This window comes from Lissotriton helveticus, chromosome 5_1 (genome assembly GCF_964261635.1).
Source record: "Lissotriton helveticus chromosome 5_1, aLisHel1.1, whole genome shotgun sequence".
Taxonomy (NCBI): Eukaryota; Metazoa; Chordata; class Amphibia; order Caudata; family Salamandridae; genus Lissotriton; species Lissotriton helveticus.
The window spans coordinates 440,623,976-440,642,703 of record NC_136065.1 but is presented as its reverse complement, the minus strand read 5'-3'; the positions used below and the strand labels follow the sequence as shown (position 1 = coordinate 440,642,703).

General features: G+C 43.0%; 1 protein-coding gene across 32 annotated transcripts in view; it reads left to right on the top strand.

Annotated features, from left to right (window-relative positions):
- ANK3 (ankyrin 3) overlaps positions 1-18,728 on the top strand; it is a 1,924,186-nt gene that overhangs the window by 1,890,667 nt on the left and 14,791 nt on the right. For 25 of the 32 annotated variants that reach the window (XM_078642664.1, XM_078642668.1, XM_078642661.1 and 22 more), the window contains 2 exons: positions 17,167-17,250; positions 17,345-17,410. The exons of 6 other annotated variants lie outside the window; for them this stretch is intronic. In XM_078642664.1, the coding sequence (XP_078498790.1) occupies positions 17,167-17,250; positions 17,345-17,410 (150 nt within the window). The remainder of the gene's footprint in view (positions 1-17,166; positions 17,251-17,344; positions 17,411-18,728) is intronic. One more of the 32 variants, XM_078642677.1, reaches the window with a different exon arrangement.

Below are 18,728 nucleotides of genomic sequence, written 5' to 3'. Positions count from 1 at the left end.
AAAGATTTTCATGAATTAAACAATGCAACCGGACGTTTCCACTGTTTTGGTGTTACAAACACCTCATTGTTGCAGTTACAAAGTCTGAATTCTGACGGATCATGGTCAGCACGATGTACCGCTGAGTCTGCCGTCTGTACAACTACAATTAGATTCTGTCAGTTCAAATCCCTAAGGGCCATTCAATACTTGATTCTTAAACGTCCTGAAGATGGTCTAGCTGATGTTTACACTAAAATAGACCGAAACGTCGACAACTATGCCTTTTATACATTCCAAAACGCTTGATTCAAGGTGATGATGTCTGTTTAACTGGTCACATTTCCCTATCATTGTTTGAAAAAGGTGTTCGCACCTTATTTAAGCAAATTGAAACAAGTTTACTTGAATTTGAAAGAATTAAAATGTGTGCTACCAAATAGAGCTTGCTAACATTGAATGCAGAATTAATGTTTATTAATGTATGGCGTAATAAATCCCTTGAAGGCACACTTACCTGTTAAAACTTTTATAAAGTTGGCACTTTTGGTGCCTGTCTCTGGTACATGTCTGAGAAGGGTGACAGCTGGGCTTTGTGTATTCCCACTAGACAGCCACACCCTAGGGGAATGTAAGTGTGACTTGATGGGCCATCCTGGCAGAATGGAAGGGAGGAGCTGGATCCAGTCTCACACCTGAATAGGCTGTGTCCTTTCTCCATATAAAGGACTGAATACCCCCCTGTAGGAAGTCTGGAGCCAGGGCAGGAAGGGAGAACCTCTGTGCACTTCAAAGACCGGTCTTTGATGGTCACCCACTTAAAAAGGCACGACTGTATAAGTACTGGCCCTCAAACACCACCACTTCAGTACACTTCTGCAACTGTAAAAACTCTGCCAGGAAGTGGTTCAAAAGGGGGTGGTGATGGACGGAGCATCTGAACCAATCAAACACTCGCACCCAGTCAACAGATCTGGGTTTAATCCATCACCGTTCTTTAGCCCACTCTGCCACCCCAGTTCAGACATGTACTTTTTAGCAAAGCAGGAACAAGTTGCTTTAATTAAACGCTGCAGCCGGGAGAGCTTGGACAGAAAGTGTCTACTCAAAATCTCTAAGTGTACAAAGGTTTGGCTGTCCATTTGTACAGTTCATAAGGTACAATAAAAAAAATTCTACATTCCAAAGAAGTATCTCAGTTGTAAATCAACAACTGTGGGTATCTGATAAGGACACAGATGGATCTCAACCTTGGGGAGAGCTAGTGTGGGCCAGAGTGTATGTGTCCAGATGTCCGAAATGAGAGCATAATCACTACTTTTGGTGTGCCGGTGGTGTCATGATTGGTTGAGTGTACCTATATTATGGTTTGTGGTATTTCTGGGGAATGCACGACTTTGGCCAAACGGGTTTTATTGGGGCCATTTATCTTGGACTTGTTTGTGGTGCAACTATCTATCTGTGTGTTCAATCAGGGTTTCCCCTGGGTACATGTTTGTCTTTGGTTTATATACCTCTCCTGTGACCTGTTACTCCATAGGCATGGGCGTGGTCGCAGGACCTGCCTGACCACATATCCTACTCAGAGTTGACGGAGAGGTCACCTTGGGTTAATCCGACAGCAATTATGTGAGTTCATCGGAACTCCTACAAATAATATGGCAGCCACTTGTATCATTTTTATCGACATTTTCAACATTACACATTCAGTTGTCATTTTGTACATTGATCTTTCGTACTGGTATTAATGAGGTTATGTTTGCTCTGGTCTGAACGTACATTGACATTGTTCATATTCGCAACTATAATATCGTATGAGCATGGATCATGGCATACATTGGTATCATTATTGCTGATGTCCGCATTGCTGTGCGGGAACAAGTTACGGTATACATTAACATTGTATTGATAGGAATTGTGAGAGTACAAGCTGTGGCATACATTCACATTGCATTTACTGATATTGCTGCTGTCTGGCCTGCACATATTATGACATTCATTGACATCGTATTCACCTATTCTGACAACCCCCATTGTTAATATGTAAGAGTAGGTTCAGGTGTCCATATCTCATAGTAGGAGTGGTGTCTAGGTTGAATGCCCCTACTCTACTACTAGCTACCACTTTCTGCCTCAGTATTTCATGCCCATGTTTGCTGTTTTCAGAACGACAGCATTGAGACTACTGATAAAAGGCTTTAGGCTAGGTTTCCATTAAAAATGTTTGTAGACAGAGTATTTATGTCCCTATACCACCTGCATTGCCATAAATATTAAACCTTACATGCTTTTGCAAGAAGCACTTTTTTTCTCTCTTTGCAATTTTACTATGTGCCCTGCTGAAGCCAGCAGCTAGAATTTCCCCTAACAGTTACAACATATTTTAATAACAAACCACTGTCAACTGATTATACAGTTGTAAGTCGTACATCTATATATATAGACCTTTCCACTCTGTTTCTAATTTGTGTTTTATAACTCTTGAAGATTATATCGATGCTGTATAAAAGTGAGAATTAAGTTGCTAGTTTGAATTTTCCACAAGTTAAAAAACTGTTTGCTTTTTGACCCACATGAGGCTTCACATCTGCTTCTCCTTTCCATGAGATTATCAAAGACCTGTTCACAGGTTTAAAGTCTAATTTACACTTGAGACATGTATGTCATTTTTCCAGTATTTCTAAATTTTACAGCTATCTATATAATGTATAATTTGAAGTTAGCAATCTCACCAATGGAATCTTGATTCAATCACAGATGTCATCTCTACAACTAAATGTATTGCATGATCTGTGTCGATGGTACCTCCTGAGATTAGGGTGGAGAATATTTAATTGTGAAGAAATGTCAAAAATAGTTTTTTTTTCTAAATTCATCCTTTTGAAATACAGTAAGTGGATTCCTGCCCCATTCACCTTCAACCAACTTGAAATCATGCAGTGGTGTTCTACCAGATAATTGTATAACATTAGCTGCTGGTAACTGCCAGATTCAGTATTATTTTCCTTAACATGCAGGTTTTATGATATAACTTCAAATTGTAAATGGCATTTTTTTGAAGATACTTGGTGGAAAGTGTAATGACATTATATAAGATCTGATAGAGACTTCGACCTGCAGATTCCTTACCTAAAAATTATTTCCAGGCATCAGACTGGATCTGGACTTTTTTCCTGAGCATTACCCTTGCACACCAGTAGGTGCCGTCCTTCGGCTCCACGTGGTGTCCTCGCTGAGAGTGATGTGTGCGGTGCCTATAAAGGTGCTACTACAACACGCTAATGTCAGTTCTTTTATTTCCATGCCAGGCAGCGCAGATCCTGAGAGAGCTACCCCCAGTCAATTTTTGACAGAACTTTTTCGACTTTGTTGAAGTTATTTTTAGATTTTTCTCCTGGTGTGTTAGGATGTCCACTAGGAAGGTCTTCTGCAAGCCCTGCAGCACCTGATGTTGGTGATGGACCCACATCTTGTTTGCCTTTGGTGCCTCAAGCAAGACCACAGCGCAACAACTAGCGTTGACAGGCATTGAGGGTCCTGGACCTTAGCCTACCCTCAGTGGCAGTCAAGACTAATGTGCTTCCGAATCGATTCTCCCATTCAATGAGGCCCTCAGGGACTCCTTTCTGGGGTCTTGGTCCAAACCCTGTAAAGGGGCTTCTGTGAACAGGACGCTTGCCCGCCGCCCCACCCATGGCGACCCCAATTTCCTCACACAACATCCTACCCAGAGAGCTTGGTGGTTCAAGTGAAACCTCTCATGTGAATTCTGTCACATTCTCTACCACCCCAACAGATTTTTATTTTAGAAAATTTCTTAAGCGCACAAATACCCGTGGGTGTCTCGGCGCTGTGAGTCCACTATGCTGTCCATAAAATGATTACTGTTTAAAAAGCCATGTTTTGATCTGCTTGCGAAAAGAGAGAAGAGAGGTGCAGGTTTTAATTTGGCACGGAAGGCTATTCCAAAGTTTGGTGGCAGTCACTATAAAGGACCTGTCACCCCATGAGACTTTCTTTGTCTTTGGGACCTGTACAAGACATGCTGTGGATGAACGGAGGGGTCTTACCGGGGTGTGAGGGCAAAAAGCATCCTTTAGAAAAACAGGTCCTAGGGAATGAATTGCTTTATAGGCAATACAGAGTGCCTTAAATGTAGTCCTTTTCCTTACTGGAAACCAGTGAGGCTGTTCAATAGTGCTGGAAATAGGTGTAAACTTAGGGGTCCCAGTAATCAATCTGGCCACAGCATTTTGCACCGACTGTAGTTTTTTGAGGACTCCTTCCTGAGCATTCACAAAGAGCCCATTACAGTAATCAATGCGAGATATCACTAATGCACTGACCAATGTCCTGGCCATACTCGTGGGAAGATAAGGAAGGAGTTTTTTGATCATTCTCATAGTATAGAATGAGGATGACACCACCGCGTTAGCATGGTGCATAAGGGAAAGTTTATTGTCTAATACAACCCCCAGATTGTTTGCCTTGACCACCGGGGACGGAGGTGGTCCAAGAGCAGCAGGCCACCAAGTGGGTGACCAGGCTGGGGAGAGATTACCAAACACCATAACCTCCGTTTTATCGGAGTTAAGTTTAAGGCAATTTATTGACATCCAATCACTTATTGCAAGCATTCCTAAATTAAAATTGGAGGCCACTTTGTCTCCGTTTTTATTAATGGCCAACACAATCTGAGTGTCGTCAGCATAGGATGTCACTGCCAGGTGATGGGATTTAATGACCCTCGCCAAGTCCGACACATAGATGTTAAATAGTGTCGGACTTAGCGAGGATCCCTTGGGGACACCACAGGGGAGAGTAAAGGATGGTGAACTGAAGTTGCCAAAAGTGACAGATTGCACTCGGTCAGCAAGAAAAGAGGAAATAAGATTCCTGGCACCATGTGTAATCCCCACCGCTGATCTTGATCGACCGTGTCAAATGCGGCGGACAGTTCCAACAGAATAAGCACTGCTGATCCTCCCCTATCAAGTGTCATCCTGATTTCATCTGTAGCTTTAATAAGCGCAGTTTCCGTCCCATGACCCTTTCAAAATCCAAATTGCGAACTTTCCAAACAATTATTGTGATTGATAAAGTTAGAAATTTGGATATTCATGATCTTCTCAACAATTTTGGCGGGGAGAGGTAGGCAGGCTATTGGTCTATAGTTAACGACTTTAGAGGGGTCTAAGGAACTCTTCTTAATAAGAGGTTTAATAATCGCTTTCTTCCAGACGGAAGGGAAGATGTTCGAAGAGAACATGACATTGAATATCTCAGTGAGTTTGGGACCTATAATATCAGGGAACATCTTGAGAATGGAAGGGGCACATGGATCTTCTGGCGAGCCAGAATTGGTAGTACATAATAAGTGTGATACTAGTTCTGACGGGACCTAAGTAAAATTCTGGAAGGAAGGATGTGAGGTTGAATCAGGCGAGGTAGAGCCTGACCAAACCAAGTCCTTGCAATCCTTAGGAGTGGAAAGTGAGTGTCCAATACTAATTGTATGTGCCTTGAATTGGGTATAAATGTCAGTCACTTTACTTTGAAAATGGTCCGCCAGAGAATCACAAAGTTCTTGAGTGGCTATGATGGGGATAGATGTAGCTTGGCCAGAGAGACGCGTGACTACCTGAAAGAGTTGTTTCCCAGAGTTGTGCGCAAGATTGATTTGGGCACTATAAAATTTACTTTTTTCCATGACGATGAGTTGTTTATATTTAGACATCATAATTTTGTAGCATGATTTTTGGTCTGGATCGTAGTCTCGTCTCCATCTACGTTCCTGACGTCTACATTTTTGCTTTTCCTGTCTAAGAATATCATTGTACCAGGGTGCGGACTTAGAAGCCCTATTGATAGATTGTTTCTTTAAAGGGACTGTCACATTAACTGTATTCTGAATCCAGTTCGTATAGTTAATAGCTCCTAACTCCGGATCAGTCACAGTAAATAGCAGCGAGGTCAATAGTAATGATTGAGTAGCAAGAGTATCAATGCTTTTCCAAGCTCTAAAATGATTGACGGATGATAAATTATTAATTGAAGAAGGACTATCTTTTAGTAGAAAATCAAAAAGAACTGCAGAGTGGTCAGTCCACGTCAAGGGGAGAACATCTCCCATCCTAAGTGATAAATGCTTAGAAAAAAGACCATCCAAAAGGTGGCCCGCAGTGTGGGTGGGACCTGAGACTAACTGTGGGAGTCCTATTGCTTCCAATTCCGATAAGAGAGCTGCAGTGTCGGAATTGTCCAGAGCCTCTAGGTGAAAGTTAAAATCACCTAGTATAGTATACTGGTTTTCACCTGCTAATGGCTCAAGTAAAGCTTCCAGGTTAGTAAGAAATGCACCCTGAGGTCCTGGGGGGCGATAGATAAGAGTGCCTTTGAAAGGGGTAACGTGGGGGGTGGCGATTGTAAAAGTAATTGCTTCACAAGTGGTGGTAGGGACAGCTTCCATTCGTACTATTAGGTTATTACGATATATAATGGCCAAGCCACCTCCTTTTTTCGGGGGTGGTCTGTCCATTCTGATGTTCGTGAATCCCTCAGGGGTAGCAGTGACAAAATCAGGTCCACAAGAGAGATCGCCCCAAGTTTCGATTAGAAAGAGAAGATCAAGATTATGATCCTCAATAAAAATTAGATAGGGAATCTAATAACCTGGACACCTTAGGAAAGAAAATGTTTTCTTCCACCAGCCTGGCACTGCAGTCTGGGAACACTGAGTGTCTTTTGAGCAATTACTCCCATTCCTTGTGGGGTTCAGTTGCACACATGCTGCTCTGGGTCCTTGGGGAGACCTGGGCCATACTCTCTCAAACTATGACTCATGGGAGAGATGCTGCTAACTTTGTGATTCATTGTGGGCTGGACACGACTGACTCGCTGGGCAGAGCTGTTACTTTGTTGGTGGCCTGGCTGAGAACACCTGGCTTTTCTGGGGATGTCCAAGCATCGCTTATTGACATGCCGTTTGATGGCTTCAGAGACAAGGCTGAGGCACTTCAAATCTAGCAGAGCTGCAGCCGGTCCTTGGACCTTTCCATCGCCCACACGAACCCCCAGTCCCCCTTTCGTTGCCATGGGAGGGGCTTCCAGCTTTGTCTTTACCAGCCCAGCCACCACTGTGTGCAAGCTTCCTAGAGTCTGCAAGACTGAGGACGTGGTTCCCTTGGGCCAGGCAGCCAGAGGTAGGACCAGTCCACCACCACCACCCCAACAGCCGTAGCCTTCAAACTCCTTTAGTTTGCCGTCTTAACATCATGGGTACCCAGTGGGATGCAGGATACGCCATCAGCTGCCACACTGGATGTCTATAACATCAGGGTTCTTCAGATTGTCCCAAGGGGTTACTCCCTTCCCTTTGACTACCCCTCCACCCATGCTACCCACTTGCAACAGGCTGACAGAGGACCGTCTCTGCTTACTCCACAGGATGTGACGGCTCTTTGTTATTCCTGATACTTTCAGGTGCACAAAAAGAATGGGGGCCTTCATCCTATACTAGACCTGCACCCTCAATTTCTGCCTCAAGAAGGAGAGGTTCAAAATGCTCATGCTCGCTCGCTCAAGTTCTGTCTGCCTTGGACCCAGGAAACTGGATGGTAGGTATGGGCTTGCAAGACACATACTTCCACATGCCTGTCCTGCCTGCCCAGAGGCATTACCTGTGGGTCACGGTGAGCCACAAGCACTTTCAGTTCGACATGCTTCCTTTTGGCCTTATCGGCACTTCTTGGGTGTTCACCAAGGCGATGGCAGTGGTTGCAGCTCATTGACGGAGATCAGGGGTGTCAGTCTTCCCCTATCTCGACAACTGACTGTTGAAGAGAGGTTTGCCTCAGGCTATCTCCCACCGCCAGACTACGGCAGACCTCCTACATTCACTAGGGTTCACTATCAACATGCCAAAATTACACCTGACTCCCTCTCAGACACTACCTTTCATCGAAACTGTTCTGGGCACAGTGCAGTTTCAGACATATTCTGCCAAACGGTGAGTCCAGGAGATTTAGAGTTCGATTCCAATGTATTAGCCTCTATCCTGGACTTCGGTGAGACTGACGCTAAGGCTTCTAAGCCTTGTGGTTGCCTGCATCCTGCGTGTGACACATGCCCACTAGCATATGTGGGCTCTGCAGTGGGAGCTCAATTTCCAGTGAGAGTGGCATCTGGGAAATTTCTCTGACAGGGTCTGGATCTTGAAAGGGAACTGCAAAAGATCAGCAGTGGCGTATAAAAACTACGATTTTGTCAGCTGCAGACCCCTCTCCCTTCTCCAACCCGATGTGACAGTGATAACACATGCGTTACTGGGAAATCTGGGAAAGGGCAAGATCAGAGGCCTCTGGCCTCTGGCACAATCCAGACTCCACATAAACCTACTGGAGCTCCGGGTGATCCAGTTGGCATTAAAAGCCTTTCTGCCCTCCATCAGGGGAAGGCTAGTGCAGGTGTTCTCGGACAACACCACTGCCATGTGGTACTGCAACAAACAGGTCGGAGTGGAGTCAAGGCTGGAATATCAGGGCATTTCCCTGGTGGTTCAACACCTTGCGGGCTCTCTGAATGCCAGGGCAGACTAACTGAGCTGAAGATGCCTAGCGGATCACGAATGGCGTCTCCATCTTGAGGTGTAGGAAGGTCTCTTTCAGCAGTGGAGAGAGCCTTGGTTGGATTTGTTCGCCACTGCCAAGAACGTGCTGGAGTTTTCAAGGAAATGCTCTTCATCTCAAGTGGAACTCAGGCCTCCTTATGCCTTTCTGCCCATACCACTCCTGCCCAGAGTTCTCAAGAAGATTGGGAATGACCTTTCCCGCGTCATCCTTGTGGCTACAAACAGGGCTCGGAGAGACTGGTATCCCAATGTGTTCATCATGGCCAACGGACCTCCGATCAGGCTGGCTGTTTGGGAGAATCTTCTGTCACAACAGCTGGGGAGGGTACTCCATCCGAACCTGTCAATGCTCCACCTTCTTGCGTGGAGATTGAGTGGCGACAGTTGACACCTTTCAGCCTTTGGTCTGAAGTCTTCAATGTGTTTTTGGCAGGCCGGCGTCCCTCCACCGAGTCTGTATATGCCTGCTGTTGGGCCAAGTTTGTGGCATGATGTGCAGAGAAACCGGTTGACCCTCTTTCCACTCCCCTCTCTCAGGTCCTTCTCTTTATCCTTTCTCTTGCCCAGGAGGGCTCTGTTCCGGGCACCCTAAAGGGCTATCTTTATGCCATCTTAGACTTTCTGCGGTTGCCTGATCAGTCAACTCTTTTGAAATCTCCTATTGTATATAGGTTCTTAAAAGGTTTGCAACACATGTTCCCACCTTTGCCCTTCATCATGCCTCAGTGGGACCTTAATCTGGTCTTAACTTTTCTGATGTGTGCACCCTTTGAGCCATTGCACAATTGTCCTCTCAGGCTCCTTACCTTCAAGACAGCCTTCCTGGTGACAGTAACATCTGCCTGGAGGGTCAGTGAGCTTCAGGCTTTGGTAGCCAAGCCTCCGTACCTGAACATCTACCCAGACAAGCTGGTTCTTAGTGCTAGAGCTTCCTTTCTGCTGAAAGTTGTCACTCCGTTTTTTTTAGCCCCGTCCATCACCTTGCCTACCTTTTATGCTCTGCCACATCTCTCCAAGGAAGAAGATCAACTTTATCGTCTGGACCCAATATGAGCATTTTCGTTCTACCTTGACCGTACAAGAGGTCCTGGTGGCCGGCCAACTCTTCATGGTATATATCAGGCTGTGCAGAAGCGAACCATCTCCAAATTACTCGTGCTCTGCATTAAAATCTGCTACGCATTGGCCAACAAGCAACCCCCTGAGGGATCGAGTGCTCATTCCACCAGAGCCAAAACTGCGACCACTGAATTAGCATGTGGAGTCCCAGTCCTGGACATTCTGTTAGGCAGCAACGTGGGCGCCTCAGCACAGGTTCACTAAGCACTGTTGCCTCGACAGTCAGGTCCGTCGAGACTTGCACTTTGCCCATTCGATCCTGCAACACTTTTTGGTCCAGAATTGTTTTGCAGACCCACCTCCTAGGAGGTATTGCTTTGGTATATCTATTTGAGACTCTGCTAGCTGCTTATTCCTTACCGACTCACCCATCCTCACTACTTTGTGAGCGGATCTCTAGGGCTTTCCTCTTTCAAGACCCCTGTTTTCCACACCAGGGATCAATGTTCTCCGTGGCTCTGCGCTCCTGGTGTGGAAAGTCATGAAAAGAAACTGGCATCAGCACGCTTGGGTGGTGTCTATATAGGCATTGTGCGTGTTGCTTCTGACTCAGTCGCCACGCCGGAGCTGAATGACTACACATTTTTGGATCCAGTCTCATGCCTGGAGATAACTCTAAGGTAAGGAATCTGCAGGTATATAAAGTTCCTACCAGATAAGGTGTTAACGAAGATAAGTAACCTGTTCTTCTGATTCTTAGCTGGCCATACAGTATTTTACATGGTCGTACAGTATTTTAAAGCCCTGTGCATTTTTTTGTCATCGTGCAAACTCCTTATCATTTATTTTCAGATGTTGCTAACGCATGCAGAATGCTTGCTTGTTCTTCCACTAGTAGAGTGTAGGTCAGAGATCATGACAGGGGCGTTTCCCTTTCTGTTTACATGAGGAATGTTTTCCAGTCTATTATTTCTGCTTAGTGAAGGAACAATGTTTTTCCTCTAGCACCATTTATTATTTTATACTAAAAGCAGCATACCGTAGCAGAGTGCATTAGAATAAAATATCCGCCTATATTCTCTATTCAAATGTCTTTGCTTATATGGCACAGACGATTTTCTGTTGAATGACCTTTACAACACATGGCAGTTATCAGTGCTCTTGTTAATGACTGTTTACAGTGCACTCTTTCTGCAGAAATCAGGCTCGAGTGAATTTATGTACTTATTTATTTGTAAAGCGTATAAAGCGCAAACGTACATCTGACGATATCTTTGCACTATGGACTAAACCATATTGGCTAGTTAAAAGACTTATATAACGCATCTGCCAAATGACTTAACAGCACGGGAGAAGCCAGATTTTTAACAGTTTACTAAACTTCAGTCAGGCACTCGGGGACCCAGGGGGTGTTGGCAAAGAGTTTGGCGCTTGATTACTACCACAGAAAAGGGTCTCCCTCCAAGAGTGAGTAGCTCGGCAGAACTTTGGAAATCACCAAAAAAGCCCTTTTCGGGCCTTAAATAACGTCTCGGTTTCAGTGTTGCCAGATTGGGCGTTTCCTGAACATGAGCAATCATTCACGCCGATTTGCTGTAATTTGAAGTTACGAGCAAGAATAATTAAAGCCCTGGCTGGGTGATTGTAATAAAGGAATCTCATGAGAGCGCCCAGATCAATGGTGGTTTGGGAGTGAGACAGTGCTAATGATGAAGGGGAATGAAGGGGGATGGAACATGAACAGTATGACCATATCAGAGTTGAGGGAGTGTCTGTGTTGAGAGTGTCGCCAAAAGTTCTGGGAAATTGGGTCATTTTCCTTTCTGCTCTAACAGCCTTGCATTCGTCTGTACCCCAAACAAATCCATTTGCTGCTTGCCAAGACTAGGAGCTTTATTTAAGTGCTTGCTGCAACACAATGGAAACAACAATGTCCTCTATACTTTCAGTGCCAGAGTAAGTGGTCGCGGTGTAGGACTTTAGATAGGAGGGCAGGGAATCGGTCAGACTAGATGACTGTCTCTTTTCTAGCCTCTCCTTACATTTTAACTGGAAAAGTTTGGAACACTCGTCTTATTGTAGCAACCCTCAGTATTCCCACTGTCGCTTCAACTTTACATACACTTGTTTTGCACAAAAACTGTGTTTCAGATTTGTCTACTGCGATGTTCATTTTTGCTGTTGTCCCGTACTGTCATTGTGAAGGAGTTTTTTGTTGGTTTGTTGAATATCTTCAGACAAGTACATAGAATGTTAAGCAGTGCCAAAGAAGTTGTGTTGCAATTACTTTAATCCGAGCGGATGTTTCTTAATATGTAAGTCATTGTGTTGTGTTAATTTTGCATAACCTTTCCAGTATTCTTTTTTGGAGCCACATTGTTCAGATAGCATTGAAATTCCTATCCATAGACATAAGTGGTTTATAATTGTTTTTGTAGAGGTAATTCATGAATGCCAGGTTCAGGTTTGGTTGTGTGGTGACAGAACTACAAGATGAAAAGTCAAAGTGGTGACTGGTCTTGAAAATTAATAACAAATGGTAGGTGGTATAATGTGAGGGAAACTGGTGCTACAAGGTTGATTTCACCAATATCTCAAAAGAACTATATCAATTCAATTGTGCTGTAGGGGGGAGAGAACCACCGGCCTCCCCAAAACTCGTGGCCTAAGCTACAAGGACATAAAAATTGCCATCCCCAGCACTTGTTACTCTGTTTCCTAAACAAATAACAGCAGTAGCATAGGTAGGTCCACGTAATCACAAAGCAAACATAGTGATGAGGTTCTTTGTTTATTTTATTCTTTTCCTTTTTTTTCTTTTATTCGTACAAGTTAATAGCCAGCCAACACGTAATTCGTCGCCACAGTGGGAATATTAACCCGCAACTTTTTCAAGGCTCTAATGTCACTTGTCCTAATATATTTCAAATGTGGTGCTAATTCCAACCCACAAGGTACATCAGCGAAGATATTCATATATTGCGCCAATAGCTTCCAATAGTCATCCAATGACAGAAACAAAATCTCGGTCTGTTGTCATGATGTGTATAGTTGCAAAATTCACAATCGTGTTCAGGTATTGGTGCCTTGAGTGGTCTTGAAAATTAGTATTTATTAAAACAGGTGCCCAGTTAACCTCCTCCCACTATCTATATATTGAATAGAATTTAAATACATCCTTAAAATGTCTTCTGAAGACTACTTTTGCCAAAAGTGAGCGTTTTGACGTTGGGCTGACACTGGTCTTCGTTGGGTTGAATTTTGGCTTATACTTGAGCGTCTTTGGGCTTGGGATGGGTTTCAAAACCGTCAACACTGTAAAAAGTGAACCTCTGATTAAGAAAAGTAGACTACTTGATTGTGCTGCCGTCTTTACTTGAGAGAGGATGTAGCCTTACGGTCAGAGCTGCCGACTTTGGAGCTAGGGAAACGGGCTCGAACCTCGGCTCAGTATCCTGTGATTCAGGGCAAATCATTTCACCTCCCCGCGCCTACCAAAAAATGAATGTGTCCTTGTGTAACGTAACTGGTGCTCATGTAAAGCGCTCCAATACCTTCGGGTCGAGCTTGCAGCTATATAAAAATGCAACAAAAAAATAGTACTTTTCCTTCTGATTAAGCAGCGCCGTTTTCCTTAAAATTGTGGCGCAACCTTTGTCGTTATCACTTCTAAACAGTCGCCCTCTCCCGACTTGGTTACTGCAGTTTGCTCTATGTACATCGGCCCGTGATTCTGCCTGCAGCTGGCATGCAACCCAGGAGTCAGCCTTGCAGAGTGTATTGGTAGCACATCACATGAACCCTACACCAATTAGGTGCCTTGAAGACAACCGTTCTCAAACACCAGCTGCACTGGTTAAACCGATCAATAAGGCGCTTTCTCTTGAAACTTCAAAAACCTTATTAACACAAATCATTTAATGAATCTAGCAAAAAAAACAGAGCCTTCAAACCCCTGCAAGAACCTAGGCGCTAGGTTTTACAGCCGCGAAGACTGTTTATTGTTCATTCTTAGTCCGCGAATGATCATAGAATGCATTTATATCTCTTGCTGGTTTATGGGTGTGTACCTTTTTGAAACGTAGCAGGTAGCACCAAATAACGTTATCGGTAAATCCAATATTCAAAGAAGAAACATCATACATGGCTAAATGGTAAATTTTTTAAGGTTAGAACCGTGCACCGCTGTTACTCAAATGTTTCACTGTTTTTTACGTGCCTCCAGGGTTCGTCCCCCGTCTGGGGCGATGAAGTAATAAACCACAAGTAGCAGGGATACCAGAGTTGGTATGCCTGTCCCCCTGGGCACCGATATGTGCTTGGTGTCCTGCTCTGGATTATTCAATGCAACATCATATATCCAATATTTAACAAATAATGCCTCTTCTCAATGAAGGTGATATCATGCTTTCAATTTATTTCATATCTGATCCAATGCATTTCGGCAGTTTATACTGCCTTCATCAGGGAAATGGTTTCTACAAAAATCAAAGCATAAACGATAATCAGCATCAACAGTTTCATTAAATTCATGATTATGTCGTTAACAATGTAAAACGTTTTGCTCAATACATTTATTCAATACATTTTTTGGGGCCTTTTCACTTATGCCAAAGTTCTATTAGTGCGCTAGAGATACAGGTGGTTAATGATGCAAATTTCACTTTCTCAATGAGTTATAGGTTTATCTCGCGTGTGACTATGGGCGGGTTTGTTGTTAGTGAGGGTTAAGCCCTGTTGAACAAGTTTAACACTCAGCGTGCGCTCGATAACGTTTTTTAAGTAAAACTCCCCATGGTAGGGGCTGTTGAGCTAAACAAACAAGTAAATAGTTCGCTTTCATGCTACGCCTGGCTGTTTTCTCGCGCTTACCTTCGCTTGTGTGGCGCGCTGCCCTGCGGCTCACTCGCGGGTTCGTTTCTCTTCCGGTTGGAGTACTCGGAAGTTTGCGCATGCGCACTTATGGTACCTTAGCGGTTTTGTTTTTTTGTTGTTTATGGTGCAACTTTATCGGCAATACGATATTGAAGGAGATCTGCCAAGGAGCTCGCTCCCAATACGATTTAAAGGGACATGAACCTGATGTCCTACTATTTCACGCAATGCTACAATTATGAAAAATACCATACAGTGTTATAAAGATAACCGATAAATGAATTTTACAGGTAACATAGAAATTCGGTTCTTTCATTTAAACCCCCCGGTTTCAAGCTACACAATTTATAAATCCAGTAGTTTTCTTGTTTAAGGAGGCTGGTTTTGTTAGCTGGTCCTTCTTTTTTTGGTAGAATTTCCAACACACAGACTCGTAGCTGGCTCACATTATGCTGTTTTTGTGTGAAATGTTCTGCTAAGCTGGTCTTGGATGATTTCCAGTAATCGCATCACATGTGTAAGCAAATACTCCACAGTGAGTACGCAGTTTAAACGCATCATCAAGAAACATTGGGCAATGTTAAGATTGGAACCTGATTTTGGTGGAATCTTTTTGGAAGAACCTATATTTGCGTACACTCGTTCTAAAAACTTAGCTGACTTTCTTAAACCAAAACTTGAAGAAAAAAACCCTCCATTTCGAGGCACATTACCATGCCATAATTGCAACACATGTCATAATATCATGAAAGGACCCACCATAACTCACCCCCAAAAGGGTCACTCCATTTCATTAAAAGTAAACGCTACCTGTGATTCAACCAATTTGATTTACATAATAAAGTGCCCGTGTGGTGATGTTTACGTTGGCCACACAGAAAGGAAACTCAAAATACGCACGAACGAACACAAAAGTACCATCAGACTGAAATCATCCAAGACCAGCTTAGCAGAACATTTCACACAAAAACAGCATAATGTGAGCCAGCTACGAGTCTGTGTGTTGGAAATTCTACCAAAAAAAGAAGGACCAGCTAACAAAACCAGCCTCCTTAAACAAGAAAACTACTGGATTTATAAATTGTGTAGCTTGAAACCGGGGGGTTTAAATGAAAGAACCGAATTTCTATGTTACCTGTAAAATTCATTTATCGGTTATCTTTATAACACTGTATGGTATTTTTCATAATTGTAGCATTGCGTGAAATAGTAGGACATCAGGTTCATGTCCCTTTAAATCGTATTGGGAGCGAGCTCCTTGGCAGATCTCCTTCAATATCGTATTGCCGATAAAGTTGCACCATAAACAACAAAAAAACAAAACCGCTAAGGTACCATAAGTGCGCATGCGCAAACTTCCGAGTACTCCAACCGGAAGAGAAACGAACCCGCGAGTGAGCCGCAGGGCAGCGCACCACACAAGCGAAGGTAAGCGCGAGAAAACAGCCAGGCGTAGCATGAAAGCGAACTATTTACTTGTTTGTTTAGCTCAACAGCCCCTACCATGGGGAGTTTTACTTAAAAAACGTTATCGAGCGCACGCTGAGTGTTAAACTTGTTCAACAGGGCTTAACCCTCACTAACAACAAACCCGCCCATAGTCACACGCGAGATAAACCTATAACTCATTGAGAAAGTGAAATTTGCATCATTAACCACCTGTATCTCTAGCGCACTAATAGAACTTTGGCATAAGTGAAAAGGCCCCAAAAAATGTATTGAATAAATGTATTGAGCAAAACGTTTTACATTGTTAACGACATAATCATGAATTTAATGAAACTGTTGATGCTGATTATCGTTTATGCTTTGATTTTTGTAGAAACCATTTCCCTGATGAAGGCAGTATAAACTGCCGAAATGCATTGGATCAGATATGAAATAAATTGAAAGCATGATATCACCTTCATTGAGAAGAGGCATTATTTGTTAAATATTGGATATATGATGTTGCATTGAATAATCCAGAGCAGGACACCCAGCACATATCGGTGCCCAGGGGGACAGGCATACCAACTCTGGTATCCCTGCTACTTGTGGTTTAAATGGTAAATTTAACAGTCATGTTAAATAAAGTTCAGTTAGCCAGTAAATGCATTTTAACGGTCACCAGATATCATGGCATTCTTCCATTTCCTCATATTGTTTTTTGTTGTTTAAAAAAATATATAGATATACAGGATGCAACATTGGCCCAAACAAAACGAAGCTGAAAGTAATCGACGAACTTATTGTTATAGTTTCATCATATTTGACCTTCCTACGTATGCGTTACTTTGAGGAAGTATTATAGCCTAGCATGTTTTTGGGGTAGGGAAAAGTGAAGCCATTATGATAACGTTAAACTATCCATCATCGGCTGTGCAAATAGCACATTGTCTTGGTTCACGTAATATTTCTGTATCAAGTACCTGTAATCGCATGGTGCACTGAAAGCATCTGTTTTTTTTATAATTATCATATTTACCTTTGAATGCTCACTTCAGAAGTACCCGTGTGACCCTCATCCCTTGACTGTGCATGGCAGGTAGCATGTGTGTGCTGTGTGCAGTGACATGAAAAGGAAACCATTGACTGTTATCCCGCAAGGAAGTTGCCCTCTGCTAATGATGTCACATCCGTAGGGCGAGGAAGCGAGAAACATTCCTGGTGAAACGGTTACCGAAGAGCAGTTCACGGACGAAGATGGCAACCTCGTCAAGAGAAAAGTAAACCGCGTGCAGTGTTTCATTGGGTTTTGAGCGTGTCTCACGTTAGCCACTATGCTTTGAAAAGATTTTTTTCACACATTGTTTCTCACAGGTGATTCGAAAAGTAGTGAGACGTGTTGTCATCCCACATGAGAGGAAAGGTGGCGAAACGGTAAAGGTGTGAGCTGAAGTGATCAGAATGTGCTTGCCGAGTTTTTTCTGTAGTGGAAGTTTCCTCATGCTAAAAGTTTGCAGTGTCATGAGCCTGGCAGGTTAAAGCGCCCGCAACGTGAAGCTGTGTTTAAACTACAAAGGTGCTGCTTGAAATGAGGCTTGCATTATATTGCTAGATTGCTTCATTTGCCAGGGTGTACCACAAAGAGGCATAGGAATCCTCATTCATTGCTTCTACCCTTATATATTTTCCCATTACTGAACGCTATCTTTTTTTTCTTCTATTAAATAGCAAAGAAAAATGCAATTTTAAAGGCACAGTCTTTTAAGGCTGCATGATTTATCATTCAGATATGAGTTTTAAATAGATTATGCAAATTATGGGTTCCGAAAATACACACGTTTTCATATCAAATACACATTTTTCAATTTTGGTATCCATATTTTAATTCAACCAAACAACAGCTTCTAATTTAGTAAACTAGACTGCACACAGGAGAGCTACTCACAGGTAGACGGAGAACTACCAGTAGCTCACAAGCTATTCGCTCGAGAAGCCTGCTGTGAAGTAACTAAAGAGCACCACACAAAGCAAAATAGCAGCACAGCATTACAGAGCACACCACAGCAAAGTAATCAAGATAGAACACAGCAGAGTAATCTCAGTACAGCACACCAACTCGATGCAAGAATGAAACACAAAAACACAGCAGCACAAACAAGATCCCCAGACATATCACAGTCATCAGAATAATATACAGCACAATATCTCAAAACAAGAACACAAAAACACAATCAAAAACACTGTACAAAAACCAACGCAACAGTGTAGCACAAAAACACGATGCCATAAACGAATATAGCAACACTCATAAATAAGCATCGTCAATGCCAATAGATCTGGCTTATATCTAGCAGTGACTTTTCAGTTACTGATGAGTTTAGGTACTCAATAATTAATCAAACATGCAACTGCAACTCATCCTGCACTCATCCATCCATACACCCAATGATTCAGTTTTGCATTCACACATCAATCCAATACAAAACAGACACACAAACTGAACAAGCACATGCAAGGTAGATTTAAAGAATACAAGTATAAAAAGGACACATGCTGCAAACTAAACATGGAAGGCATATGCTTGCAATAAAAAAATTAAACCTTGTAGCAGACAGCCATCTTGCAGTACTATTATAGATAGTGTATTGTTGTTTTAAAGTTCCAAGTTAGCCGTCATGATTAGAAGAAACAGGTTGGCCATCGTAGAGTGCTAAAAACAATGATAAGCTATGCCAAATGCCATTCCAATATGAGTGCT